The sequence below is a fragment of the Lonchura striata genome, chromosome 3 (assembly GCF_050655825.1).
Source record: "Lonchura striata isolate lonStrDom1 chromosome 3, ASM5065582v1, whole genome shotgun sequence".
Lineage (NCBI taxonomy): Eukaryota > Metazoa > Chordata > Aves > Passeriformes > Estrildidae > Lonchura > Lonchura striata.
Window position 1 is genome coordinate 79,165,270 of NC_140705.1, and position 15,690 is coordinate 79,180,959.

Genomic DNA, 15,690 nt, shown 5'->3' on the forward strand with positions numbered 1-15,690 from the left:
AGCACAGTCAGACAGAAAGGATCAAAAGTGGAAATGTTGGCTCGTTATCTAACAAAAAGGTAGGAAAGAACACCAGAGCACAAGAATGCCCCTTGAACTGTAACTTGCTAGAATGCAGTGACAGTTATTTAAACAGAGGAAAAAACCCAAACCAGTTCAGATAACAGGCCACAGCTAAAAAAATAGGGCATGGGCAGCACTGTGCTAAACTTTATATAGACAGTGCCAGTAATCTAAGGGACAAATCCAAAATTAGTCCATCAAGAGGACAACTACTGTACAACTGCTTCCAATATTTATTTTATTGCAACTTTATAGCTTTAAGTTAGCAGTTAAATTATTTTGAAAAATGGATCTGCTGCAAGGAATTCAATATTGAAGCAGTACCTAGAACCTCATACCTGTGCCCAAGGTCACATCTACAGCTGCCTAACAGAGACCCTTGTGTCTTTGCAGTGTAGCCACTGAAACTACACAGAGTTATTCCCTGGCAGACTGGCTGACCATCAGTCTTCTCCAACATCTGCGATTTAGATTATTCTGTCACTTTATTGAAGACTGTAGATGATGTGATGTATGAAAACAGGAGCCACACACTGACTATGCTTGTCAAGAGAATGTGTATACAAGAAGAGACACTATTTCTAGCAGCAACAAGTGCATGGGCTCTGCTAATACTTAAATGAAGTTCTAGAGCAACCAGTTGGTGGCCTACAGAAGCACATGCATGGGATTCACTGCAGCAAGGTCTGTCCATCCATCAATTGTTCAAAGTCTCTCGCCTTTAGATAGTTGTTTCTCTTTACATGACATATGAAATTAATACTTCATTCCAATCAAAATCTGTCCTGCATCTCCAGGGAATCTAAATGTAGCTTTGTGAATCAAAGCCCCATTTGAAAACACTTAAGCCTATCCATGAACTTATTTGACTGTAATGTGATATATGGCATGATTAATGGTGTTATGGATCAAGGTCTTTTTCATCACTTCTTTCACTCAGACCTGGTACATCACATTTTAATAAGAGTAAAAAGATTACATGAGCCTTAGGTCATATTCTTACCAATTATTGCATGATGATTTGGAAAACCTTTAAAAAAATGACTGGCCAAAACCACAGCTGTGTAACTACTCAAGACAAAGATCAATGCCAGCAATAACTCCATGAATAATTCATCTAAACATTTCTCTTGGTAAAGGCCAGCATTGTATAAACCACCATACCCACAATTGTGCATTATCTGTATTAAGAAAATTTAATACGGTATGCACATGATTAAAATTCTGGCTTGCATGATTCTGTGCCAAATTGAAACATGGAAAATTTTACAGAACAGAAATGTTCTTAGCCAAGAGAAAGACTGGCTAAACCGGAGAACAGCAGGATTTATATTAAAAGATTAATTTCAATAACAACAAAATAAAAATTTGAAAGAGCATACCAAATATTTCAATACAAGTGTTCAAAAGCTCATCTAATGTTGCAGCCTTTCCAAGAGTGTTTGACCCCATTGTCTTTTAATCGTTGTCAAAAAATAAGAGACATTTTCACCAAGTAGAAGGATGCTTCTTCAAATGCCCAGCTTTTTCACTTTATTTTGTTGATTGCATTCTTAGCTGGACTTCAATGAAAATCTGAAGAAAGTAAAAGAAATCATAATTATATGACTATATGTAAGAATTCTCAGGATGCAATGCTTACAGTTCAACTCATCTTTTCTATAAACTGCTTTTCCCCGACATGATACAGAGCATGTGAAAGATTGCCATAAGCTTTCCCTACATTCCAGCCTGTGTTTCTAAGCCTTGTCCAATTGTTTGTCCACTAGCACAAAATAAATTCATAGCTAGGGTCATCAAACAGAAACCAGATGGCAAATGAGGGCCTGCATGTACAATGACGCACATTTTGTTCAAGTCAGTCTATTTACACTTGATAAGTCACTTTTTGTTAATAACCCTTCTTTTATGTTTTTAAGCATAACCATCTTCCCCTGAGGTTATTGGCTTGTGATAACACTAATGGTCTTAATTGGCACAGATTGCATAAAGTATTTAATGAAGTTCATAGCAAACATTAAACTAGGAGGCAATTTTTCCAAGGACCCTAAGATCACCTTTTTTAAAATAAAATAAATCTTCCCACAGTATCTGGGCAGTCATTGAGACCTGAACACATACAGAAACTTCTAAATTTTATTATACATCTACTATGCATTTAAATATCAAATATCCATTTACCTGAAGATGCACAGAATACTCTGTTATAGGCTTTCAGAAGTAATTTTACAGGTTACATTTAAAGAACAAATCAGTACTTTATTACATATCTGTGACTAAGCCCTACTACTGCCTGATCACACCAAGTGTTTGAAATGTGACAAGTACATCCAGCAACTTATCTAGAAAACAAAAAGCCAAGAGTAGAACTAAAATAGTCCTTAAAGTGAAACAACACAGGAATTAATTTTCAGAAGTCATTGCCCATGGCATATGTAAGCTGATCATTCCTGGCCTATGCTAGATCCCACCTGCACCTCATCACCATTTAGGACACCAGTGACAGGCCAGGGGGGCTCTAGCAGCACCGTGCACTGCATCCCAGCAGCTGGAATGTGTCCTGCACTGGACACTTCTTTACACACCCAACCTCAGAGTCCTGCAGTGCTCAGCCTGTTTGAAGCATGCAGCAGTGTTTTGCTTGGAAGAGCTTCAAAATATTCTATTCAGCCAAAGATGCAAGTCGTATGAGGAGCAGCTGAGAAAGCTGGCATTGTTAATCTGTAAAAAGGTAAACTGAGGGGAGATCTTACCACTGTCTAAAACTACCTGAAAGGAGCTGGTAGCAGCTGGGGGTCAGCATCTTCTCCCAGGGAACAAGAAACAGAATGAGAGGAAATGGTCTTAAGTTCCTCCAGGGGAAAAATTTAGATTGGATATTAGGGAAAATCTCTTCACTGGAAGGCTGGCCAAGCACAGGCTGCTTAGGGAAGTGGCTGAATCCCTGGAGGCATGTAAAAGATGCGTAAATGTGACACTTAGGGACATGGTTTGGTGATGGACTTGGCAGTGTTTTGTTAATGGTTGGATTTGATGATCTTACATTTGTGTTTTCCAACCTAAACAATCCTATGATTCTGTAGTATGGTTTTCAGATGTGTTCCTACAGCTGGGCTCTTTCTGGTCCCATACAGCAATGATTTGGACATGACACTCTCTTCCCTGAAGACAAGAGGATCCTGGAGGATGTAAGCACAACTCATGGATCAATCAGTGAACACACAATGCCTCAGTCCAAGCCAGCCAACAAGAAACTTGATCAGAGAGGTGCAGACATTGGATCCTGCCCCTTCCTCCTCTGAAAGAAAGTACTCTCCTCTGAATCTGGTGGTGCAGAACCCCCTCTTCAAAGAACATGCCTGTTTTTCTAGGAATCATACAGAGATGCTACTTGCAACGAAGCAAGGGGAAACGAAACAAATCCTTTCACACAACAGCATACAGAGCATGCACTTAAGAAAAAGGGGGAGGTGAGTAGACAGTGGTCCCTGGCTTCCCAGCCTGTGTAGCAGGTGTTGTCCTAGGGGTTGGCTCTGGGGCTGGACTGGCCTCAACCCTCCCTGCTAGAGCTGGGCTAACACTGAAACCCAAAGCGGTGCGAAGTGAACAAGATAATGCAGAGTTGTGTGACTCTCTGCCCTGCTAGTCAGGCCACAAGAGCTATGGTTACTCTAGGGTTAATCTTTCTTCCCAGACTGTTTACGTATTTAAAGTGGAAAAAAAAAAAAAGTAAGCAGAACATCAGAACATTTGCTTCATTTTCTTTCTGAGTTAACCAGAAGCTGTGCAGTTTTTTTCAAGATCACAACCTTGTACCCTTAACTTTTGCTAGAATCCCACTTCGGGCATGGTTTTCCTTTTTGGTCATACCCAAATCCTCCTCTAAGTGCTTAAATAATTGGTGTAATTTTCACAAAGCCAGCTATCTAGCTCTTCCAGATTCATCTAACTTAGGTCTGCTTTCAAGAGGAGAAAAATAAAATAATTTGCCTTTTTGAAATATATTTTAGTCAGTGCTTCAGAAAATTAAATGGGCAAAAACTATTGCATTTTCTGTCTAAGCCTAGAAAATTGCTGAGCATGAAATGTAGGAGTGTAAGAAATTTGATCTGGCTTTTAAATTTTTGTTGGTATTCCCATCATCCATAAAATATAGCATAGGAGAGTATCATCTCTGTCTTCCACTGACAACAGTATAAAGGCAGCCATATGGTAATAAATAAATAATGTCCTGGGTAAAATTGAAAGTTTGGTGGTTTTCTTCAATTTTACAACTATTTAAGTATCAGACACCTAGAACCTGACACTACAGAGCTATCCTCCCATATAGCCTATCTGATCTCTAAAGGTCAGAGCATTATTATAATAATGCTTCTTAAAGAAGAATAAAGTATTTCCACCAAGTGAAGAACTGGCTGACTGGGTCTGAGTCAAAACCTGATATCACATCTCCTGACTGCAGACTCCAAACCCCACAACCATTACATCATTACTTGTGTAATAAAGCACTGCTGTTCTACTAAAACAATAAAGGAATTGTCTATAATCATGCTACAATGGTATCCAACTACACACCAGCACCTGTAGAGATGGATGAGTAAAATACAACTCTAAACTGAATCTATATAAATTAAATAAACTATATTCTGCCAACAGTTCAGCTCAAGAAAGACAAAATTAAAAATAAAACAGAATCATCACAGAGTATTTCTACAAATAAAAAATTAAAAATGTTTTTAATATGTGGGAATTATTAAAAAATTGATTGCCAAAAGTGCAGTTGGACTTTCAAACAAAGATCACTTTGAGGATCTCTGCCCTCAGCTGCTTTCCAGCATAACACTGAAATATCTTATTGCCAACCAGCTGTTTCAGGGAATAATTGCCCACTATAATGAAACAAATAAATTTTTTGCCTTACAATGGAATTATAAATCTGATTTGGTTTACTGTGATTAACATGGGCTGTTAAGGACACAAGAGGCACACAGTCCTCCACAGCCACTCATTCTCATTTCTTCATCAAGCCACTTGGAATTACAATCTCCCCTGCAAGTTTTGCTCGTAACCCACCACATGCTGGGAAGGGTTTTCAGGGGATAATCAGGAATAGATGAAGACTGCAACAGCAGCAATACCATCAACATAGACCTTAGCACTCACTCAAAGCCAACAGCTTTTTTTTCCCCCTTCATTTAAGCAATAGAAACAACCATAATATCCGTATGAACCAAGTCATGGTTTCAGGCAGGTTGTGCTTTATTTTATGCAATGTTTCTATCATGGGATGTGCACTTTCTCCCTAGGGGGAAAGCAGAAACAACTGCAGTGATGTGCTCAGAGGTTAGATGTTTGCTGTGGACTGAACTACAAAATATGGGGTTCCTTCCAAGTCCTGCCATCACCCTGACTGCCACATGCACATGGTTCCTTTGAGCAGATGGGTTTCCTTAGTACTTTTGTGCAGTGTAATTACATTTTGTATTCAACGTTTTGGAAGTCTTGAGATGACGCTATTGTGGACTGACTGTCCTGATAGATTACTTGTTTCAAGCATATAGGCTGTGACCTCTTGAGAGAGATGTGATCAGGTGCAATACATTAGTTTTTAGAAGAAATAGGATGCCCTGCCAGCAAACTTGTAATCTTATGCAAAAGAACCAAGTGATGTAAACAGGGTGGGCAGCATGAAGCCAAGGTTTAAATGTTGGCTACTGTCATTAGTAAAATCAAAAGACTTCACTTCTACCACTGGAGGCTACTAAGGGAGGGGGTCCACACTCACAACCTACAGCAGTTTAAATAATATTAAAATGCCAAGCCTGTACAAATCCATGTGTGGGCATTCTCAGGTGATTTCAGGAAAGTTGTATCAGTTACAGGTGCAAGCTAATTCAATAAGTCAGTTTTAAACAAGCTTAAATGTGACATACAAGTTAATATTTATTCAGCTAAATTAAATTCAAGCAGCTTTTAGCCAGGCCAAATTAAATGTACATGTAGTATTTTCCCCCATTTATTAAAAGTGGGCTATTTTCCTTCTAATTAGAGACAATAAATAGAAGCACATGCAAAGAGTCCCACCTTGATACAGAGGCACCTCTATGGGTCTCAGTTTATCTATAAACTTTCCAGATGCCTGCACACATAAGACTTGTATTCTTTACAAGGTTAGGACATTCTTGGGGCTTTAAATAAGGCAGCTCTCCCCTCCTCCAAGCCTACACAACACATCAGTGAATGCTTGCATTAAACAACTTCACCTGGCAGCTGGAGGACTGCTAAGTGGGAGCAGCTCAACAGGGAAATCCAATCAGTAGTAGTATGCAGAAAAAGAAGTTGAGAAGAAATCATTAGTCTCATGAAAATGGTTAAGGGTACCTTCCCTTGTTACAACTCTTGCCATTGTTCTGTCTTAATCATACCCAGGGGCAAGCTTTTCAGGACAGATGTTATCTGCTACCCTGTAGATGTAATGGAAGCTCTCACAGTAAGACCCTTTCTCTCACTAGTCTACACAAATATTAGTGTAATTACCATAATAAAAATCCCAGGTGGGACTGCACCTGTGCCTACACAGATGCAAGCAATTAATCTGTTTGGGCTCAAGTCAGCACAGACCTTAGCTTGCCTATTGTGTGGTCCTGGAGTAACTCTCTCCCAGCAGTTACTATTTCTTGCAGCTGCTCAGTACCAGTTTGTTTATTACGGTGCACATGGGGCTGTTTCTAGAAAACTCCGAGCAAGTGACACGGGGGCTCAGGTTCCTCCAGTGTGACACAGGCAGGAGCTGAGCTAGGCAGGACAGGGCAGAGATGCTGGGCTGTCAGGCAGCCTGATGCCCCTGCTTCTGCTCAGCCCCTGACCTCAGCCAGCACATGCAGCTGGCTGCAGGATGGCACATCTAGCTTGCCAATGACATTTGTTGTATGGAGCAGGGACACAGAACAAGGGGAACATTGTGGCACTGCTCCATGAACGCAGGATGCAATTCTTGCTGTAGGCAGGAGAGGAATGAAGATGGAATATGGGAGTCTGGGGCTCATCTGACTTTCCAGTACTCGTTCACCTTTGTTGCACACCTTCAGATCGTAGTTATACAATAAACTGATAAACTACAGCAACTGTCTGCAGCCTCCTATTGCTTTGATTCTCTTTTCTTTTTTTTGATCAAAGGGGAGCTTCAAAAGACACTGAACAACAGAGTGGGATATCTGTGTTTGAAAAGAAGATAGGACAGGTACTCTGCTGGTGGCTAGCCAAAGCCAATCCTTTGGTGAGACAGCCAGCAGTGAACAAGGTCAGGGTCTGTACTCAGCAGTTTCTCTTCACTGTTACTCCCTTCTTACTCTGGTCCTATGCTCCAGCATGGGTTCTGTGAGGGCCACAGTCCCTTCCGAGGTGCACTTGCTCCTCCATGAACTTATCAATGGGCCAGAAGCTCTTCAGGGAAATACCTGCTCTGCCCCAGAGCGCCTCCTTGTCCTCTGACCTTATTATTCCCTCTCTTCTTCTCTCCTCCTTTCCATTTGCTTGTTGTCTCTGTGTTTCCCCCTCCTCAGAATTTTCTGCCTTTTCTTAAATATGTTTTTCCAGAGGTGCCACAAACTTAGCTGATGGTCTCAGCTGCATGGGGTCCCTTGCAAAGACAGCTGGAAGTGTCTGTGTCTGACACAGGGCAGCCCCATGCCTTCTCCCACAGAGGCCATTCTCTGCTGCCAAAAACCCTTGCTATTTGCATCCAGTATAGCCTCTAAGGGATGAGCATTTGTGCCTTAGCACAAAAGTATTCAAGTTAAAAATACTCAAAATATATTTTATTATGCTTAATTTTGAGAGAAGGCTCTACTAAGCTTAATAATTACTTTCACAAGTCATCCAATCAACACAGAAGAGTATTACAAGCCATGTCAAGCCCTAAACATCTAGTCTTCTATGGAAACAGAGGTTAAATTAATAGGGTCACAGGTAAGATCTCAAGTGGATATATGGATCCACTCCCATGGACTACCCAGGTGTTAGTTCACACCCACACACATAAGACCATTATGTCTTGTACAAGTTCATAAAATAGCATATGGAGTACAATACATGCTGACCTAAGATAAAAGAGAAGCTTATAGAAATAATGAGGAAAACCAATAGACAGTCACACGACCAAAAACTTTCAGTAATCAGAAAGTCACTTGATTAAGGCTTGAGCTGCTTAGATAACATTTTGTCTAGCATTCTTCCTGTGAAACATAACCAAGAAGATTTCAGAGACAACAGACCAGCTCTACTATTACCACCCCCAGGTTTTCTCCCTTATAATTCACCTAAAATAACAGACAGCTTAATAACTAGATTTGGAAAAACAACAAAGGTTACATTCCTAATAGCAATACTAGCATTTTATGGAATTGGTTATCTACCCTACTTTATGTTTGTCCCATCCATTTCTAAATTCGTTTCCTCTATATACTTTGTTAGTATTTGCCTCTGTAATTTAACTCCAGCTAATAAATGGCAGGAAAATCTGAGCAGACATGCTTGGTTTGTTCCATATACTATGCTGATGACATCTTCCACTTTCCATGCATCAAGGTAGTAGAATTGTCCAGAATGCATCAGGTTAAAAGGGAGCACTAAGGAAGACTTTAGTTTGTTTTCAAAAGCAGGAAAACTCCCAGCCATACTTCTCTGTAGATTTGTGATGAAAATGATTTTGCTATTCCCAGTAAAGTCAAATTACCAATATTAGACATTTGATTAACATGTGTGACACCAGTGGGTACAGATCTTCTGAGAATCTTTGTGCTTCAGACACATTAGCAATCTCCAGCACTGAGGGAGAGGACAGCAATAGCAATAAGAGTTTCACACACTCTAACTTGATCTTTTTTCAGAAGCCAAGCAAAACACTATCAAAACCTCCTACAAGTTATCCTATTGCCTGTAAGCCTTCTGAGAAACTCTTGACAATTACCTTTGCTATTCACAGACTTGAGTAGAGCATCTTTCAAGAGTAAGTCTGCTTTGTTAGCCTTATCAAGTCAGGGTTAAAATACATATTTATCAGCATATATTAACAACTCATTACACTGTTACATGCCTATAATGAGGCTGGTCCATCCCAAGTGAAAACCAATTCTTTTAGTTGTTTTATAAAAACATCTGATGAAGTAATCAACCTTTCAGTTCTGAAAGACAAACCCTCGGAGTATTTATTACCATATATCTGTTACAAAATATTTTAATATTTTATTATTGTTTACCTTAACCAGCTATGTTCTCTTCAAGACAAGCCAGAAAAATCACATTTATTAATTAGATTACTAAGAAATCCTAGGCCTTATCTGCTTAGACTTTCTTATATATTCAGCTTGAAAATCTATCACAACACTTGTTATGTCTTATTTTTAACTAAGCCAAAATTTTTCAGTAGTAGCATAGTCCCCGGGTAGTGACTTTTTCAAGCTGTGAAATATTCCAAGAGTTAGGACAGTTTTAGAAGTCAGCACTGCTTTTAGTTTCATACAACTTTTCAATCAATTTTAAGGCAAAGAGGAGTCATAAGATCATGTAATTCCTATTAAAATTCAGCAAGTTATCAAGGTATCAAGTTCTTGTCTAAAAAACCCATAGCTTCTAAATAATTTTTGCCTTAGAAAAAGCTTTTTTCACTCCATATAGTTTTGTAATTTCCAATTGTTTCCCACTGTAGACAAATTTCTCATGGAACAGTACTTTCTGGGCCCCACAATGGGAGACAGGCACCCTGCAAACATTGGTGCCACCCTTTGTATTGATGCCACAGGAATTGCAGACACATAAGGAGTTTCTCAAGCCCACCAAGCTCTACAGGCTTCTGCTGGTCACCCAAACAGTAGTAGAGATTATAATTAAGTATCCCAAAAGGTAAAATTTTAAACCACTCTCCTTCTTCCACTGGCCATCTCTGCAGCTATGTTATATCAAGGTAAGACAAAATAATTATCTGCAGTCACAGATACCACTACGGAGAATTCAACACCTCCTACTTACCTGCTATCGTTTTCAGCAATGATGATCATATTTTATTTCTCACTCTTTCTGGTTTCTGGCCTTTCACAAACTGAAGAAAAACTGCAGTTACTGTACATCTACTTTTCACCTTGTGGAAAGGGGAGGTTAAGTGCATGTTCCAGTTTTTCTTCTTCAGTCCTGTTAACCCCTATATTCCCTGGCATCTCTCCCCATGAATTCACAATCTATACCCACCCTAGTGTGAGGAGTGGCCTCCCTGTGTAGTGAGAGCAGTTTTGCTGCTGACCTTTCCTCCTGTGACTACAATCAAAGCCTAGATTGGCTTCAGAAATGTCTCAACCACATATTTACAGCCTGGGAAGTACTTATCAGCACAGTAAATGGAAGGCAGCAACTGGTAAAACAATAAAGGCAGGAAGAGGCTTTCAGAGACTTAAGTAATGGGAAATTTGATGTCTGAGATGGAGCAAGACAGAGTTAAAAGGACAGAGGACAGGACAGAGCTTTGGCTGCTTTCACTCCTTTGGCTGTTACTGTGCATTTGTGATCGGATAATCCTTTGTTTTCCCTTTGATGAGCGTAGGAAATGATTCACATGTAACTGCTATTTCCCCATGGACCTGTTAATAGGTCCCACAGTAGGAGTGTGGCTGGGCCAGTTGCTAATGGCCAGCAACAATTCTCAGCCCCTGGTGGCAGCTGCCATTCTTTGGGAGCATTGCTCTTTGGGGAGAGAACGCAAATGAAAATGACACGACGTGCACGGCGCAGCCAGACCTGCTGCATGACCCTTGGAGCCCGTGCAAATTGCAGGCTCCTGCATGCTCACACCATGCAGGGCTCTGCCTTGGGTAGTGCTGAGGTTTTGCAGCTGCAGAAGTCATCAGTGCCTCAGGACTCACAGGCAAGAAGGCCTGCAAGAAACTGGTAGAGTAAAAACACAGCCCCAAGGTCAGGAGAGATCCAGTATCTTTCTTTGTGGAATTCTGTCAGCAGATGCTGGGCATCAAAACACGTAAGCAGTTTCTCACCTCTAGTTATTATTTTTGGGTTTCCCTTGGGAATATGGGTAGAACAATGGCAGCTTCAGATTTTTTAATGTTGAAATAATTAATAATAATGGACCAGAATTAGTTTTATTAATAACCACATACCTTTCTAACAATAAGGCAGCTTGCAGCCAGCAAGAGTAATGCCTTCTTTAAAAAGAGAATAATGTACAAATGTGCTGTATATACAAATATACAGAACAGGAAGAGAGCATTTTAAACACAGGCATACAGTGCTTCTTAGGTCAGTTAAGGGTTTTTTTAAATACTAAGCCTCCAACAGAGAAGAGCAGCAAAGAGATTATTACCTGGTTTCAGTGCGTCTGACTAGATTTTGTACTCTTTCTTCAGAGGTAACAAAGCAACCATTAGTGAGCTGAGTAAACTTTGTTTCCTCACAAAGCAATCTACTAAGAAACATGTACTGGTTAGTACAAACACGAAGAAACAGCAAACCTCTAAAGCTATTTATGATACAAGAAGTCTACAGAGTACAGGATATGAGAACAGAATCACCACAGTACAGGATATGAGAACAGTGTCACCTATATTCCTATATCCAAGCTCTTGGGCCAGAGTGAGTTTTATTAATAACCACAAACCTTCCTGACAATAAGACAGCTTGCAGCCAACAAGTTAAATGCCTTCTTTAAAAAGAGAGTAATGTAAGAATGTGCTGTATATAAAAATATACAGAACAGCAAGACAATTAGAAAAAGGGGAAGGAGCAGTGTAAAAACAAAATCTTAAAGAAAAAAGAGGAAAAGCATCTTACAGTTCCTGCTTTAATAAGTAATACTTCAAAGAAGTAACTTTGCTATTTATTTTGCTAATGCTATTTTGGCAGTTATATATTTATTGTATGAAAGAATATTCATCACAGGATTGCAGCTACACAAATATCCCACTTCCACAGCCACAGAACACACTACTACCATAGGAACTCAGAAAAAAAACCTTATCAAAACCCTTTGGTTGAGTTTGAAAAGCTCACGTCTTAAGATACAACACGGTAATTCTTTAAAGCTCATGGATGCTAAAGATCCACCATTATTTGAAAAGCAACAAGAGCAGTTGTTGTAGCTGTAACAGCTGAGAATCACATACTGCACCCAGTACACTTGTTGTGTGGTAGTTAATTGGTAGTATAACAACTTTGTAGTGGCCAGTTCAGACCATCCCAAACAACTTGAAAGACTCTTACTGAATTAATCCAAACCTGTTTGTTTTGAATTTATAGAGGACACCCATAACTCTTTACTCCTTAGCATACAAGTATCAAATTTAAGGACGTTATCAGAATTTCCTTACAGTTCTGCTAAACTCCAATAATTCTAAAAAAAACCAACAAAACCTGTGGCTATGTAGTAAAGCTAATATCAAGTGAAAAATGTGGTCAAGTAAGAGGAAGAAATTAAAGGGTGAAGGGGTTGGGAAGATCTTGATTTAAAAGCTGATTTAGAGGCTTAGGGACTTGTTTTTCTTCCTCAGGCATTTAGCATTGAAACACTGGCTACTGTTGAAGTCAAGTTTTCAAAACAGCTCAGTCCTTTTCAAGCATACTTACAGGAGCAAACTATAATTCTATAAGCACCAGTATACCAGGTAACCATACTCAAGTCAAATTTTACACCAATTTCTAATTAGTATCATTAACTCAGTACAAGTATTCAAAAAGGAGATGGTTTTGAAGCAGACATGAAGCAAACTCAAGATACATTAATCTGAAAACCACGTCTCTTTTTTTAGTTCTGCAATATGAGTTGAGAACTAGATCCAAATGAAGGATTAAGAACCCAAATTCTGGCTGCCTTTTACTTCTACAGCCTGGCTCCAGGGGTATGTTTCTCAGCCTAGTCTCACTTCTCACCTCCTCACCCCAGAAGGTGACTGTCTAGAACTTGTAACCTCTTTCTTCACTTTTGATATCAAAGCCTGAGTCAGTAACATCAAGAAGCTCCCTACTTAGGTCACTCCTAAATCCTTTTGGGGTCTGTACACACTGTACACTCTGCCTTGTCTGTGCTAAGCATCCTTTAGTCACACCTAACATGTCAATCCCACACTACATAGGTGCAGTCATGATGCCCAAATTCTTTTCCCAAGAGCTCTGAGCACTCCTTAAAGCCATGACAGGTACAGGATGAACTCTTCCACTTAATGGAAGGATTGCAGGTCTCTCATTACCTTGGCTGAGACTACAGAGGAGATTTATCATCCTCAGAATCTCATGTAATTTCATGTTGCTTGAAATAATGAAGTTTCTTTGGTCTGCAGGGAGCAAGCAAGCAAGAGCACGACTGTGTAATTTAAGGGGAAGAGCATTCACTCAAGAAGAGGGGAAAAAGGTGAATTCTAGTTCCTGCCCCAATTCCCACTTAAGATAAAACTCTACAGACAGTAATTAGGGCAGGGTCTGGAAACCAAGAGTTTTAGGAAGGGTGACAGCTGTTCCAGGAAGTATGTGTTCATGAATTCAGCAAAGTAGACTATGAGTAAGCAAGCTAAAGCAGGCAAGACATCTTTACCAGAGGAGATTATTAGTCTTTTAAGGAAGCTATTTCATGAACAGTGTGATAAGGCTGGAACGTCATGGCTATTCTAATTTGGAGGACAAAAACCACTATATATCCAGATAGTGAGTTGACTCAAACCCTAATTCAGCAGACTTTTTCTGATGTAATTTTCCTGACTGGTAATCAATTATGTATTTGCATAAGATGGGGTTTTTTTTACTTCTCACTAGCAACACCAGAAATTTCCAAACAAGCTCTGGGCTTGAACAATGTGTTGCTGTGAAACAAACAATTTACCAATGTGTGCCACAAGAACTAGCACCAAGATTATGAATTGGGTGGACCTAAGTGAATTATGGGTTATGAATAGAAGCCTTTCTGTAATAATGCTACTTCAGATTAGGGGTATTCAATTTGTTGAGACCAGAATTTAAGCTGGAGAAATGTTCATCTTTCTAAACAACATGAACAAGAACAGCATTACAACAAAGAATTTAAGAACCTTTGGTCATGTGTCCAAGGCAGCCTTATCAGCATGTTTAGCAAGCATGCAAATACCCCCATATACAAGCCATGTTCTGTCTATTTGACCATATCATGTACGACTTACTTAAATTCCAGTCTCTAAGACTGATTTATATGTTGAAAATCTTCAACCTATTTCAGGCATGGGGAGTAAAACATACTTCAGAAATAATGGAAAATCCTTGTTCATCTCAGAGATCCTGTCCCTGCACACACTTGCATTCCTGACCCCTTGCCCATCACTGCTCTGAGTGGAACAGGCTTCCATAGATGGGGTTGAAAAGAAAGGCAGTTTTAACAGGAGTGGAAGGAGTTGTATATGGAAATGTATCAATATATATAATGTTATATCAATATATGTATATCAGCTACTGTATATTAAGCTTGGTAAGACTTTTGTGGTAGTCCAAAGCAGACATACTCCTGAATCATTAGTATTAAATTTGTGTTAATTTAAGATGATACAGTTATTTTCTCTTTGCAGAAACTAAATATATGAGGTATCTGAACAAGAATAGCTCATGTCTCACTAATTTTGCATGTATTATTATGCCTGGCAGATTCTCAAGATGCTGAAGCCCACTCCCCTTGCCTGAGAAACTCCAGATTATTAGCAAGAAGCATATGCATAAATGGCAGGTGGGAGAGTACTCTGTAGAGAGAGTCAAAGCATTTCACTTATTTGAATATGGTCAAGGGGAGCAGTTATTCAGAGAAGTGAGATAGCAGATGGCCAACCAAAACAACCAGAGTAGTTCTCAGGGGTAATTGTATTTTCTGCTGAGCTGTAAACATAAGCCCTGTGGGTATTTCCACACACCCACATGTTGATCCTGGCCTCATACACACTTCGAGGTTAGCTGAGCTTTCTGATGGGATCTCTCAAGACTTCAAGTCTTTGTAGCTGAACTGGACTCACCAAATCTGTTTTGTTGATGTTGCTGGTGCTTGTAGTTGAGAGAAAAGGGAAAGCACCCCCCCCCCCCCCCCATCACAACACCTCTATTCTGCTGGTCAGGTGGTTTTTAGATATGTTATACCAATAAGAAAAAAATTAATAATAAAGTACTACTTCACTGGCTATTCACATTGAATAGAAAAAGTACAGAGAAAAGCAATGAAGAGTGAAAACCAGAAGACCTGAGAATTTGTTTCAGGCTTTTGATTCAAACTCTTAGGTATAAAACCTTGATATTTCTGACTTGTAAGGAAGGGCCAACTTGAAAACAAATTTATCAAATTCAGCAGTGAAAAGTGAATATGCCATAAATTTGTTAAAGGAAAACACTCAGTGCAAGTTGTTTAGAGTACCTGTAAAAATGTATTGTAGCCAGGCCTGGGTAGTTTAGGAAAAAAAGAAAATGACACAAGTGCCCTTACAGTATTTTTAAAAGTAGTTTCCTCTCTTTATTCAAGAATATCCTGGGAGTGGCTCCTTGGTACAATGGCATTTTCAGCTAGAGAGAGGGGCTAGCACAACTGCAGCTGCTCCTCAGCTACATGTTTTGATATAGAGCAGAAATAAACCC

The 15,690-nt window shown here is 39.6% G+C and overlaps 1 protein-coding gene across 7 annotated transcripts in view; it reads right to left on the reverse strand.

Moving 5' to 3' along the window:
- Positions 1–15,690, reverse strand: part of RASGRP3 (RAS guanyl releasing protein 3) — a 58,314-nt gene that overhangs the window by 27,080 nt on the left and 15,544 nt on the right. For 4 of the 7 annotated variants that reach the window (XM_085576895.1, XM_085576892.1, XM_085576896.1 and 1 more), the window contains exon 2: positions 1,446–1,638. The exons of 2 other annotated variants lie outside the window; for them this stretch is intronic. In XM_085576895.1, coding sequence (XP_085433021.1) covers positions 1,446–1,515 — 70 coding nt within the window. In that variant the 5' untranslated portion in view covers positions 1,516–1,638. Of the gene's footprint in view, positions 1–1,445; positions 1,639–6,147; positions 6,227–15,690 lie in introns of those variants that run through there. One more of the 7 variants, XM_085576894.1, reaches the window with a different exon arrangement.